General features: G+C 43.0%; 2 protein-coding genes across 10 annotated transcripts in view; one reads left to right on the forward strand and one right to left on the reverse strand.

Moving 5' to 3' along the window:
* The window catches only part of LOC121006028 (M1-specific T cell receptor beta chain-like), a 961,123-nt gene that overhangs the window by 145,622 nt on the left and 801,053 nt on the right, over positions 1-14,448 (forward strand). Inside the window, exon 4 of one of the 9 annotated variants that reach the window (XM_040438920.1) lies at positions 12,045-12,050. The exons of the other annotated variants lie outside the window; for them this stretch is intronic. Within the exon in view, the coding sequence (XP_040294854.1) occupies positions 12,045-12,050 (6 nt within the window). The remainder of the gene's footprint in view (positions 1-12,044; positions 12,051-14,448) is intronic. 9 annotated transcript variants of the gene reach the window in all.
* On the reverse strand, positions 174-7,530 carry LOC121006048 (trypsin-like). The gene is made up of 5 exons (XM_040438941.1): positions 7,488-7,530; positions 7,177-7,330; positions 3,735-3,988; positions 1,039-1,175; positions 174-353 (listed from the first exon to the last, which is right to left on the reverse strand). Exons 1-5 carry the CDS (start codon positions 7,525-7,527, stop codon positions 204-206), a joined length of 735 nt encoding a protein of 244 aa, XP_040294875.1. The 5' UTR covers positions 7,528-7,530; the 3' UTR covers positions 174-203.

Genomic DNA, 14,448 nt, shown 5'->3' on the forward strand with positions numbered 1-14,448 from the left:
CAGTTCTAAATCTGATTATAATTTTTTTTGTATCATGATAAGTTGCTGGACTCAAACATTTTTTTTTAGTGATGATTGAAGGTGATGAATCCAAATAAAAATGAGAAGATTTTTTATGTTTTTTATTTTTTTAATAACTGTTAATATGATAGGTGTTAATATCCAGTAACAGAGCAACAAATGACAAGAAACACAGAGAAAGATTAGTTGGCAGCCATGGTGCTGGAGATCCAGGAGTTGTAGTTGCAGACCTTGGTGTAGACACCAGGATAGTTCCTGAGGGCACAGCCATATCCCCAAGAAACAATACCTTGGAGCTGTCCATTGCAGACCACGGGTCCACCAGAGTCACCCTGAGAAAATATAGAGACAAAATGTTAGATTTTGAATCAACTGGAGGTAATGAATAATCAGTAGCTACTGTATATTCTAAAATACGGCTACAAAAGTTTCCTTCACAGAGATGTAAATTAGGGATCAATACAATCATGTAACATTTATAACAGTTCTGTCTTTCTAATATGGCACAAGGATCTTTGACCATCTTTCAACATGTCCTGAGTGTGACCTCTGTACTCAATATAGCTACACCTCTGCTCCCTCAAATAGTGTCTCTCAAATATGGCATCTACAAATACAGTGACATTTTCAATGAGCCTCTGTAATGTCCATACCAATTTTTCTAAAGAGTGAAACAATGTGGTAATACATTAATGCCAGAGCAGGATTTTGTCATTGAACTGTTTTTTTTTTTTTTAAATCAGTACAATTGGAAAGAAAGAAATTTTTGCCCTTCAAGCCTAAACCTGGTCTATATTATCCTTTTAAGAATCTGCTATCCTCACAATATTGTTAAATTGCTTAATTTAGAGAAACAAGTTTTAGATTTTTTTATGATACATTTATATAAACACATTGTCATGAGAGGTCGTCTTCATGAAATAGGAATAATGGCCTTTTGATGACTATATGTCCTCGTAACAGTCCACATTCTACATCACAGATCTGAAAGTTATGAGACGAAGAAGATCCATTTACCTGGCAGGAATCCTGGCCTCCTTCCATGTATCCAACACAGATCATGTTGGTGGTGATCTCTCCTGGGTAGGCGCTGCTACACTGGGCGGCAGTCAGGATGGGGGCATTCAGGCACTGCAGGAGGCTGGGCATGTTTGCTAAAGGTAAGTGAATATACATTTTCAGCATATTGTATGTACAGTCGTGGCCAAAAGTTTTGAGAATGACACAAATATTAGTTTTCACAAAGTTTGCTGCTAAACTGCTTTTAGATCTTTGTTTCAGTTGTTCTGTGATGTAGTGAAATATAATTACACGCACTTCATACGTTTCAAAGGCTTTTATCGACAATTACATGACATTTATGCAAAGAGTCAGTATTTGCAGTGTTGGCCCTTCTTTTTCAGGACCTCTGCAATTCGACTGGGCATGCTCTCAATCAACTTCTGGGTCAATTCCTGACTGATAGCAACCCATTCTTTCATAATCACTTCTTGGAGTTTGTCAGAATTAGTGGGTTTTTGTTTGTCCACCCGCCTCTTGAGGATTGACCACAAGTTCTCAATGGGATTAAGATCTGGGGAGTTTCCAGGCCATGGACCCAAAATGTCAACGTTTTGGTCCCCGAGCCACTTAGTTATCACTTTTGCCTTATGGCACGGTGCTCCATCGTGCTGGAAAATGCATTGTTCTTCACCAAACTGTTGTTGGATTGTTGGAAGAAGTTGCTGTTGGAGGGTGTTTTGGTACCATTTTTTATTCATGGCTGTGTTTTTGGGCAAAATTGTGAGTGAGCCCACTACCTTGGATGAGAAGCAACCCCACACATGAATGGTCTCAGGATGCTTTACTGTTGGCATGACACAGGACTGATGGAAGCGCTCACCTTTTCTTCTCCGGACAAGCCTTTTTCCAGATGCCCCAAACAATCGGAAAGAGGCTTCATCTGAGAATATGACTTTGCCCCAGTCCTCAGCAGTCCATTCACCATACTTTCTGCAGAAGATCAATCTGTCCCTGATGTTTTTTTGGAGAGAAGTGGCTTCTTTGCTGCCCTTCTTGACACCAGGCCATCTTCCAAAAGTCTTCGCCTCACTGTGCGTGCAGATGCGCTCACACCTGCCTGCTGCCATTCCTGAGCAAGCTCTGCACTGGTGACACTCCGATCCTGCAGCTGAATCCTCTTTAGGAGACGATCCTGGCACTTGCTGGACTTTCTTGGACGCCCTGAAGCCTTCTTAACAAGAATTCAACCTCTTTCCTTGAAGTTCTTGATGATCCTATAAATTGTTGATTGAGGTGCAATCTTAGTAGCCACAATATCCTTGCCTGTGAAGCCATTTTTATGCAACGCAATGATGGCTGCACGTGTTTATTTGCAGGTCACCATGGTTAACAATGGAAGAACAATGATTTCAAGCATCACCCTCCTTTTAACCTGTCAAGTCTGCCATTTTAACCCAATCAGCCTGACATAATGATCTCCAGCCTTGTGCTCGTCAACATTTTCACCTGAGTTAACAAGACGATTACTGAAATGATCTCAACAGGTCCTTTAATGACAGCAATGAAATGCAGTGGAAAGTTTTTTTGGGGATTAAGTTAATTTTCATGGCAAAGAAGGACTATGCAATTCATCTGATCACTCTTCATAACATTCTGGAGTATATGCAAATTGCTAGTATAAAAACTTAAGCAGCAACTTTTCCAATTTCCAATATTTATGTAATTCTCAAAACTTTTGGCCACGACTGTAGATAGAAACATACAATTATCATTCACAGTGTTTGCACCTTTTCTTTGACTTTTAGAAAGGTTTTCTGGAATTATTGAACTGATAAACTATCCCACTGATGGGTCATCACTCAATAGTATCTGATAGTCGGAGATTCAACACTCGGATTCCCCTGATGATCAACTGAGAAGTTACCGGTTCTCACATAAGAGCCAAATACTTCTCTCTGCTCACCAAGCACAGTGCCGTCCATTGTATAGAAACTATGCTTGAAATTGCATCTCAGCGCATTAATGGGGCTGAGCTGAGCTTAGGCCATGTGAACAATGATAAAGCTGTTAGAAGGCTGCGGTGCTATTACAAGCATCAGTGCCTTCTCAAACAGCTGATTCCTGGTGTTAGGTCCACACCGATCAGATATTGATGACCTTCCTGGAGGATAGATCATCAGTTTTAAAATCTTGGAAAACCCTTTGAAGCTTTATGCTCCCTGATACAGTATGGTTTCTACACCATAGCAGTTCGTGGATCATATCTATATGACACATATTATTCCACACTTATAATATCCATTAATCATGGGTCTGTTACTATTTGCTACACATAATTATGTTAGCTGTGTACAGTGATCCATTTAAACTATAAATATGAAAAAGATTTAAAAAGATTTACATTGAATCTGATATATTATGAGACCTATAAATACATACAAAATTCTAAAGAAACATCCTTTCAACAATTTCTACACCGAGCAATCATTAAGGTCCTCGAAAATGTTTAATGTTTTACTCATTTAAGAGAATTGAAAATGTATTAGATTTGTCTTAAAATAACTTCACTCCTCATAAGCAAACTCCACCTTTGAAGAAACTTCAGCTCATTTGGTGTCAGTAATTCCCAAACTCCATCTTACATTGCGTCAATAACCACTACTCATTTTTACTTGCCGTTCCAGTAACATTATTGGAAGTACTTGACTTACTTCCACTGCTGAGGGTGTTGCCCCATCCAGAGATCAGACAGCTAGTTCCAGAAGCAGCACAGCCACCGGGCAGACCAACAGCCTTGACGTAAGAGTTGAGGGTTGCGGGAGAGGCCAACTTGATCAACATGATATCGTTGTCCAGGGTTCTGGAGTTGTAGCTTCCATGTCTGATGACTCTGGCGGAGTTGATGAACTGTTCGGTGCCTTCACTGGCAAAGATGTTGTGTTCTCCCAGTCTCACCTGCATGCTCCTGCAAAAATTAGACAAATTCATTTGTAATCCTAAATTCACTTCATACATTTTTTTAAATGCATTAGTGTTTTTGGGGAAATATTTGTGCTTTCTTTCAGAAACAGCACCATAGTTGTCCATACACTGTGAATTGTACAGAAATTTATCTTCACCCAAGTAAATTTCCTGTTTCTTCAGATGTGTGGTGAGGAAAAAATGGAAATCTAATAATTTTTTGAAGTTATTTTTCAATGGTTGAACATGGGGCAGCTAAAATCACACATATAGTAAATCCATCGGTCTAATATATTATGGTTATAATTAGAGGAATCACAATGTATTTGTGGCTCCAGTGTCTTTCATTGTCACAATTTATACAAAATGGACACTATACAGTAAATGATCTGCTAACTCTAACAGTTTGTTATTTACTATGAAAACCCCTCATTTCTAAAAAAACTAAAAAAAGTTTCAAAAAGAGTGTGGAAGGACTTTATATTCATATATTGGGAATTCCATTGTGTCCTATCACCATGTTGTAACTGTAATATGAAACTCTTTGTATTCTATAAATAGGCAAAATTATTGAAAACGGGTACAAACATATTTGCTTTCATTGTTCCACATATAAATAACATCTGAACATAATTTTTCCTTCTTTCAGTTAAAACGTTTTTCATTGCTAAAACATTCATGACCTGTTCTTATTATTGGCCAAAAGTTTCTGATATACAGTACAGACCAAAAGTTTGGACACACCTTCTCATTCAAAGAGTTTTCTTTATTTTCATGACTATGCAAATTGTAGATTCACACTGAAGGCATCAAAACTATGAATTAATACATGTGGAATTATATACATAAAAAACAAGTGTGAAACAACTGAAAATATGTCATATTCTAGGTTCTTCAAAGTAGCCACCTTTAGCTTTGATTACTGCTTGGCACACTCTTGGCATTCTCTTGATGAGCTTCAAGAGGTAGTCCCCTGAAATGGTTTTCACTTCACAGGTGTGCCCTGTCAGGTTTAATAAGTGGGATTTATTGCCTTATAAATGGGGTTGGGACCATCAGTGGCGTTAAGGAGAAGTCAGGTGGATACACAGCTGATAGTCCTACTGAATAGACTGTTAGAATTTGTATTATGGCAAGAAAATAGCAGCTAAGTAAAGAAAAACGAGTGGCCATCATTACTTTAAGAAATGAAGGTCAGTCAGTCAGCCGAAAAATTGGAAAAACTTTGAAAGTAAGGGCTATTTGACCATGAAGGAGAGTGATGGGGTGCTCCGCCAGATGACCTGACCTCCACAGTCACCGGACCTGAACCCAATTGAGATGGTTTGGGGTGAGCTGGACCGCAGAGTGAAGGCAAAAGGGCCAACAAGTGCTAAACATCTCTGGGAACTCCTTCAAGACTGTTGGAAGACCATTTCAGGGGACTACCTCTTGAAGCTCATCAAGAGAATGCCAAGAGTGTGCAAAGCAGTAATCAAAGCAAAAGGTGGCTACTTTGAAGAACCTAGAATATGACATATTTTCAGTTGTTTCACACTTGTTTGTTATGTATATAATTCCACATGTGTTAATTCATAGTTTTGATGCCTTCATAGTCATGAAAATAAAGAAAACTCTTTGAATGAGAAGGTGTGTCCAAACTTTTGGTCTGTACTGTATTCTGGTTATGACCCCCAGGGCCATTACCAATCTTTAGAGCTTTCAGATGCAATTAATTTTTTTGAGTCCCACAAAACTTGTTTATTGAATTATCTCCCTTTTTTAGCAACCATTTTACAAACAAAACTAGCTTCTAAACCTCAATAGTGATGAGAGGCAGGTCCCATATTCGAATTCGTGATATTTTGCGCATATTCACAAGAATATTCGCTTCATATTCGCCAATACTCATTTTCGAGATTATTTTTGCGTATTATTAAATCGCGTAATGCAAAGTTGATAAAAAAAGAATATATAGCAATATAGCAAAATATTCGATAAAATAAAAACAGAGCAATTTAGCTAAGCTAAAATAGTGCTATAATATGTGTACATTTTATCGAAATCTAAAGTTCAGAAGAGAAAAAAATATAAGACTATAAAAAAAAGATTATAGCACTGTATTAGCTAAATTGCTCTATATTTGTATTTATCGAATACTCCCTATATTGCTATATTAGAATATAACGAATGTTCTAAAAAATGTATATATAGCAATATAGCGAATATTCGTTACATACAAATATAGACTGCACATTAGCTAATATAATGCTATAACCTTTTTTTTATTCAAAGTTGTAATTTTTCTTCAAATCTGAAGTTCATAAAAGAAAAAAAATTACGACTAAGAAAAACGTTTATAGCACTATATTGCCTAAATTGCAGTCTATATGTGTATTTTGCGAATATTCGCTATATTGCGATATATTCTTGTTTTAGAATATGACGAATATTCTAAAAAACAAAGTTATAGCAATATAGTGAATATATTCGTTATTTAGAATATTCATCTTTTTTTTCCCATTGTGTACTATTATTCCACTTTGGCATATTCCTCACCGACAAGCATCCCCGTCACCATGGGAACGTCTGTGGGATAGAATATACCATCGGATCTGAGTTTTCACGATCTCAGGGAAAGCTCAGATCCGATGTTATTTTTTTAACCACAGGCGCTCCCATGGTGATGGGGACGCTTGTCGGGTAGGAGTATGCCGAAGTGGAATAACAGTACACATTGAAAAAAAAACTAAAAACAAATATTCTAAATAACAATTATATATGCGCTATATTGCTATATATTTGTATTTTAGAATATTCGTCATTTTTTTCCCATATAAAAACATGATTCCTTCCTGCTTAAGTTGCTTGTGGGCTAATGACTCAGAAAGAAGCAGGGAGGAATCATGTTTTCAGATGTTAAAAAATGACGTATATTCAATGACGTATATTCAATATATTCAAAATATTCGTGAATTAGCGATTTGCGATATTCGCGATAAATATTCTCTATTCGAATATTCGCACTCAACACTAAACCTCAAATGCTTTCAATGCTTTGACCATGACCAAACCATCAATGTCACATCAACTTTTTGCCTTTATCATTTACTATTTTATATTGTGGAGAACAATATAGATTAGTAAATGATAAAGGCCAAAAGTTGATGTGACGTTGATGGTTTGGTCTTGGTCAAAATTAAGGTAACTTACGCCTTGTAGCAATGGGCAGCAGAGATCACCCAGAGGCTGGTGATCAAAGAACCTCCACAGAAGTGGTAGCCGGAGTTCAGAGATACTGCGTAGGGGACGGAGTAAGCAGAGCAGGTGTAACCTCCTACGATCTTATCATCATCCTCAAAAGCAGCTGAGAAAATACAAGGAGCCATATTATATACAGTCATATACATCATACATGTAACAAATTGAAAAAGTTAGGTTCTTTCCTCATAGAAAGCTGTAGAAAACTAAAAAGTATCAACATCAACAATGTATGTATCATAGAAGACAGCCACTGAACTCACCAACTGCTCCGAGGAGCACACAGATCAGGAGGAGTTTCATAGTGGAAATTGATCTAGAATCAGTGTTGAGCGTAAACTACAGACATATATACCCAATAACTATCATGATATCACTCCTCTACCCCCTCCTCACTAAAGGGAAAGTTAATTAATATCCGCATAATCTAAACTATATAAGGAAAACTGTAGTTGAAGGTTATGTTCTGAATGTTCTTTTAACTTATTTGGTTGATATTTTTGTTACCTTGGGTTTGGATATTTTTATCCTGTAAGGTAAATCAGCATACAATATGTTGTTTGCCTTTAGGATGTGTTCCTGTAACTGATAAATTCTATGTGCGTTATCATGTCATGCTTTACATGTGCTTGGTTGCACATGTGTCACATTGCCATAGACATTCTTATTGTTGTGTTTTATAGAGTAAAACCGAAAATCATATATTATAATTAGAGTAGTTGCACCTAACATCATGCTTTTGTCAGTATGCGTAATTAAAGTTAGTTTCTGGTGTTGAGCGAAACAAATCATCTGAAGCGAAATTTCATCTGATGTTTAGGAAAAAGTTCACTGCACTTCACACCCAGCTGCATAAAAAACTAGGGTGACACAGACTTGATAAAGGGGCCGTCGAGACCCCGAAACGCGTTGTCTCAAAATAAACTTTATTGTATCCTGTACCGGGTCGTGGTAATGCGCCTTATGATCGTCTACCAGCTTGATCACTCCACAGTGACAAGCTAAGACACGTTTTCCAATATATACCCCAGTGGCGACTTGGCTTTCTTCCCAAGGGGCTTCTTGACGCATCTGGCAGCACCGACCTGCACTTTTTATACCTCACAGCTCACCTGCAATACGGTTGCACTTAACTTCGGTGCAACCATAACAGGTGAGTCTATAGTATCCGCCAGCTCTTTGAAGGAAGCTGTTGTACCTCGATTTACTTACCCTATGAGCGCCTTTCTCACCCTTTGGCCGTTACCTTTCTATCCTTTGTGATATCACAGCCCTTTTAAAAATTTCATCCCGCGTGGTGTCCATCATTTTCCTATGAGCTGAGTTTAGGGAGAGATGTGGCAAGTTCTTATGCGGTAAGAATAGTGTTGCAGAAAGCTTTTAATTGTAGAATATTAGATGCGGAGAGTTCAGGAACAGTGTAGGGAGATCATAGGGAGAGTTTTTAGACATTGTAGGGAGAGCATAGAGAGATTGCAAGGACAGTGCAGGTTGAGTGTAATCACCACATGCATCTTGTTCTCCTGCTGCCACATTTGCAGTTAAACGGACAATTGATGCTTGACGCTCAATTTTACCTTAATACACAGAGGTAGATTGCTGCCACTCTTTGGGTATTGCTGCAGTAATCACCTATATAACGCATCTTAGTTAAATTGACAGGGCCAGTGCAGGGAGATCATAGGGGGAGTTTTTTGAGACTGTAGGGAAAGCATACAGAGACAGCAGGGACACTGCAGGTTAAGTGTAATTGCATCTTGTTGAACTGCTACAACATGCATAGTTAATCAGTTAGTTTATACATAGAGTTACTGTGCCTCAGTATTAAAGAACAGTCTAATATATTGTTATGTGCATCTTGTTGAACTTCTGCCACATTCACAGTTAATTCTCAACTTTAAACATAGACTTATTGTGCCTCAATATTAAAGGTCGGTCTATTATTTTGCCATGCTCGTCTTATTTATCTGTTGCTACATCCATAGTTAATCTGTTAGTTGATACATTGACTTACTGTGCCTCAGTATTTAAGGGTGGTCTAATATATTGCCACATGCATCTTATTCAATTGCTGCCACTTTCAGTATTTCTTAATGCTACTGATGGACAGGTCTACCCCCTGGTGTATTTTTCACTTTAGCCAGTGGCAGTTCATGCATGACATGTGCTGTTTTCTCAGGCTCTTTGATCAGGCTACTTTATTTAACAGTCAGCAGAAATACGGGATGAATATTTTCTTTCCACTTCTTCACATCCTGGAGGGGATGCTGACAAATATGATTTGGCGAGGGGACAGAAGATGTGGCACCAACATTTCGCTTTGAGGAGCAAAAGGAGCTGGAGGGTGTCGATGAAGACAACACTAATGACCCTTTTATGAGGCCACTATTGTCCATGTTACTGCCAATGCTGTTAGCCCCATCCCCACCCTGTTATGGGGCCATATTTTCCTTGTTTATCTGTGTTACCATTACCGTTTATTTCTCCATTCTCCTGATCCATCAGAAGAACAGAAATAAAAGGATTCTGCATTTTAAGCATCAATAAAGCAACTTTTACAAGGTCAGTATATGTTCAGCATTTAATCAGTATTCGATCAGTAGTTGTAAGTAGAGTTGAGCGAACACCTGGATGTTCGGGTTCGACGAGTTCGGCCGAACTTTCGAAAAATGTTCGGGTTCGGGATCCGAACTCGACCCGAACTTCATCCCGAACCCGAACCCCATAGAAGTCAATGGGGACCCGAACTTTTGGGCACTAAAAAGGCTGTAAAACACACCCGGAAAGGGCTAGAGGGCTGCAAAAGGCAGCAAAATGTAGTTAAATCCCCTGCAAACAAATGTAGATAGGGAAATGATGAGTTAACATAAAATAAATAAAAATTAAACAATATTAATTGGAGTGAGGTCCCATAGCACAGAATCAGGCTTCAAGTCACCCACCAATAGAGAAGGTCACTTACTATTATTTTGACCACAGCACCCAGACAAAGGAGAGAGGTCCCACAGCAGAGAACCAGGCATCATATCACCCACCACAGGAGTAGGCCACCATTTAGTTACTTTGACCCCTACACCCAGACGGAGGAGAGAGGTTACACAGCAGAGAATCAGGCATTTAGATCACCCACCACAGGAGTAGGCCACCATTGAATCAGACCCTGGCAACCATGTCAGATGGCACAAGCATAAGCTTTATATCAATCAGCACAGGAGAAGGCGACTTTGACAGACTTTGACCCCTACACCCGGACGGAGGAGAGAGGTTTCAAAGCAGAGAATCAGGCATTTAGATCACCCACCACAGGAGTAGGCCCCAATTTAATGGGACCCCGGCAACCATGTCAGATGGCACAACCATCAGCTTCATATCAATCAGCACAGGAGAAGGCGACTTTGAAAGACTTTGACCCCTACACCCAGACGGAGGAGAGAGGTTTCACAGCAGAGAATCAGGCATTTAGATCACCCACCACAGGAGTAGGCCCCCATTGAATCAGACCCTGGCAACCATGTCAGATGGCACAACCATCAGCTTTATATCAATCAGCACAGGAGAAGCCACCATTGAGTTACTTTGACCCCCGCACCCAGGAAGAGGAGAGAGGCACCACAGCACATATTCTGGCATCATATCAGCCACCACAGGAGAAGCCACCATTGAGTTACTTTGACCCCTGCACCCAGGAAGAGGAGAGAGGCCCCACAGCACATATTCTGGCATCATACTAACCACCACAGGAGAAGCCACCATTGAGTTACTTTGACCCCTGCACCCAGGAAGAGGAGAGAGGCCCCACAGCACATATTCTGGCATCATATCAGCCACCACAGGAGAAGCCACCATTGAGTTACTTTGACCCCCGCACCCAGGAAGAGGAGAGAGGCACCACAGCACATATTCTGGCATCATATCAGCCACCACAGGAGAAGCCACCATTGAGTTACTTTGACCCCCGCACCCAGGAAGAGGAGAGAGGCACCACAGCACATATTCAGGCATCATATCACACACCACAGGAGAAGGCCTCTTTCAGTGATTTAGGCCTTTGGACCCAGACAGAGGAGAGAGGCACCACAGCACATATTCTGGCATCATATCAGCCACCACAGGAGAAGCCACCATTGAGTTACTTTGACCCCTGCACCCAGGAAGAGGAGAGAGGCCCCACAGCACATATTCTGGCATCATATCAGCCACCACAGGAGAAGCCACCATTTAGTTACTTTGACCCCTGCACCCAGGAAGAGGAGAGAGGCACCACAGCACATATTCTGGCATCATATCAGCCACCACAGGAGAAGCCACCATTAAGTTACTTTGACCCCTTCACCCAAACAGAGGAGAGAGGTTCCACATCAGAGAATCAGGCATCATATCAACCACCACAGGAGTAGGCCACAATTTAGTTTATTTGACCCCTGCACCCAGGAAGAGGAGAGAGGCCCCACAGCACATATTCTGGCATCATATCACACACCACAGGAGAAGGCCTCTTTCAGTGATTTAGGCCTTTGGACCCAGACAGAGGAGAGAGGTCAGAGATTAGCTTCATATCCCCCAGCACAGCAGAAGACCGCTTTATTTGACTTAGGCCTCAGCACCCAGACAGAAGACAGAGGTAGCATGGCAGAGGTTATGGCTTCATGTCACCCGTTAGTTTAACCGGCCACTTTCATCTGGTTAGGCCCCGGCGCCCAGACAGAGAAGAGTTTCATTCAACTGTGGGTTTCATAAAATTTGTATCAAATAAAGAAGTGGCCCGTAGCACAACAAGACATGTTTTAGGCAGTTAATAAGGACTACTCTGCACAAGGGAGGGACAGGTCCTGTGGGATCCATGCCTGGTTCATCTTTATGAAGGTCAGCTTGTCCACGTTGGCTGTGGACAGGCGGCTGCGCTTGTCAGTAATGACGCCCCCTGCCGTGCTGAATACGCGTTCAGATAAAACGCTGGCCGCCGGGCAGGAAAGCACCTCCAAGGCATAACATGCTAACTCTGGCCACGTGGACAATTTCGAAACCCAGTAGTTGAATGGGGCCGAACCATCCGTCAGGATGTGGAGGGGTGTGCAGACATACTGTTCAACCATGTTAGTGAAATGCTGCCTCCTGCTAACACGTTCCGTATCAGGTGTCGGTGCAGATAGCTGTGGCGTGGAGACAAAACTTTTCCACATTTCTGCCATGCTAACCCTGCCCTCAGATGAGCTGGCCGTGACACAGCTGCGTTGGCGACCTCTTGCCACTCCTCTGCCTTCACCTTCCACCTGTTCCCCTGTGACATGTGGGAATGCTCTCAAGAGCGCCTCTATCAGCGTGCGCTTGTACTCGCGCATCTTACGGTCGCGCTCCAGTTCAGGAATTAAAGTGGGCACATTGTCTTTATACCGGGGATCCAGCAGGGTGGCCACCCAGTAGTCTGCACACGTTAAAACGTGGGCAACTCTGCTGTCGTTGCGCAGGCATTGGAGCATATATTCGCTCATGTGGGCCAGGCTACCCATGGGTAAGGACAAGCTGTCCTCTGTGGGAGGCGTATCGTCATCGTCCACCGTATCCCCCCAGCCACGCACCAGTGATGGGCCTGGGCTGCCACCCCGCTGTGAACTTGCGTCATCCTCGTCCCCCTCCACCTCCTCCTCCTCATCCTCCTCGTCCTCCAGTACAGTGCCTTGGCTGGCGACTTGTGAACCTGTCCTCTGCTGCTTAAACAAACCTCCCTCTGAGCCACTTCGAACAGACTGGCCCGAAAGTGTTAGAAACGAGCCCTCATCCTCCTCCTCCTCCTCCACCTGGGCCACCTCCTCTAACATCATTGCCCTAAGTGTTTTCTCAAGGAGACATAGAAGTGGTATTGTAACGCTGATAACAGTGTCATCGCCACTGGCCATGTTGGTGGAGTACTCGAAACAGCGCAGCAGGGCACACAGGTCTCGCATGGAGGCCCAATCATTGGTGGTGAAGTGGTGCTGTTCGGCAGTACGACTGACGCGAGCGTGCTGCAGCTGAAACTCCACTATGGCCTGCTGCTGCTCGCACAGTCTCTCCAGCATGTGCAAGGTGGAGTTCCACCGGGTGGGCACGTCGCATATGAGGCGGTGAGCGGGAAGGCCGAAGTTCCGCTGTAGCGCAGACAGGCGAGCAGCGGCAGGATGTGAACGGCGGAAGCGCGCACAGACGGCCCGCACTTTATGCAGCAGCTCTGACATGTTGGGGTAGTGGTGAATAAACCTCTGCACCACCAAGTTCAGCACATGCGCCAGGCAAGGGATGTGCGTCAAACCGGCTAGTCCCAGAGCTGCCACGAGATTTCGCCCATTATCGCATACCACCAGGCCTGGCTTGAGGCCCACCGGCAGAAACCACTCGTCGGTCTGTTGTTCAATACCCCGCCACAACTCCTTTGTGCTGTGGGGCCTGTCCCCCAAACATATGAGTTTCAGAATGGCCTGCTGACGTTTACCCCGGGCTGTGCTGAAGTTGGTGGTGAAGGTGTGTGGCTGACCGGATGAGCTGGTGGAAGCAGTGGAGGAGGAAGCCGAGTAGGAGGAGGAGGCTACAGGAGGCAGAGAAGGATGCCCTGCGATCCTAGGGGGCGGAAGGACGTGCGCCAAGGAACTGTCCGCCGGGGGCCCAGCCGCCACTACATTCATCCAGTGTGCAGTTAGTGAGATATAGCGTCCCTGGCCGTGCTTACTGGTCCACGTATCTGTGGGTAGGTGGACCTTGCCACAAATGGCGTTGCGCAGTGCACACTTGATTTTATCGGACACTTGCATGTGCAGGGAAGGCACAGCTGTCTTGGAGAAGTAGTGGCGGCTGGGAACCACATACTGCGGGACAGCCATGGCCATCAGCTGTTTGAAGCTGTCTGTGTCCACCAGCCGGAATGACAGCATTTCAAAGGCCAGCAGTTTAGAAATGCTGGCGTTCAGGCCAAGGGCTCGAGGGTGACTCGGGGGGAATTTGCGCTTCCTCTCTAAGGTTTGAGATATTGAGAGCTGAACGCTGCTGTGTGATATAGTGGAGACGCTAGTTGACGGTGGCGGTGGTGGTGGTGTCGGTGGCACATCCTCTGTTTGCTGCTCGGCAGGTGGCCACATTCCTCTCGAGGCGGAAGCCGAGGCAGCAGCGGTAGAGGGAGCAGGGGGAGCCTCAGCGAGTGCCTGGTTTTTAAGGTGTGTACCCCACTGCAGTTCATGCTTTGCATGTAGATGCCTG

This window comes from Bufo bufo, chromosome 6 (genome assembly GCF_905171765.1).
Source record: "Bufo bufo chromosome 6, aBufBuf1.1, whole genome shotgun sequence".
Taxonomy (NCBI): Eukaryota; Metazoa; Chordata; class Amphibia; order Anura; family Bufonidae; genus Bufo; species Bufo bufo.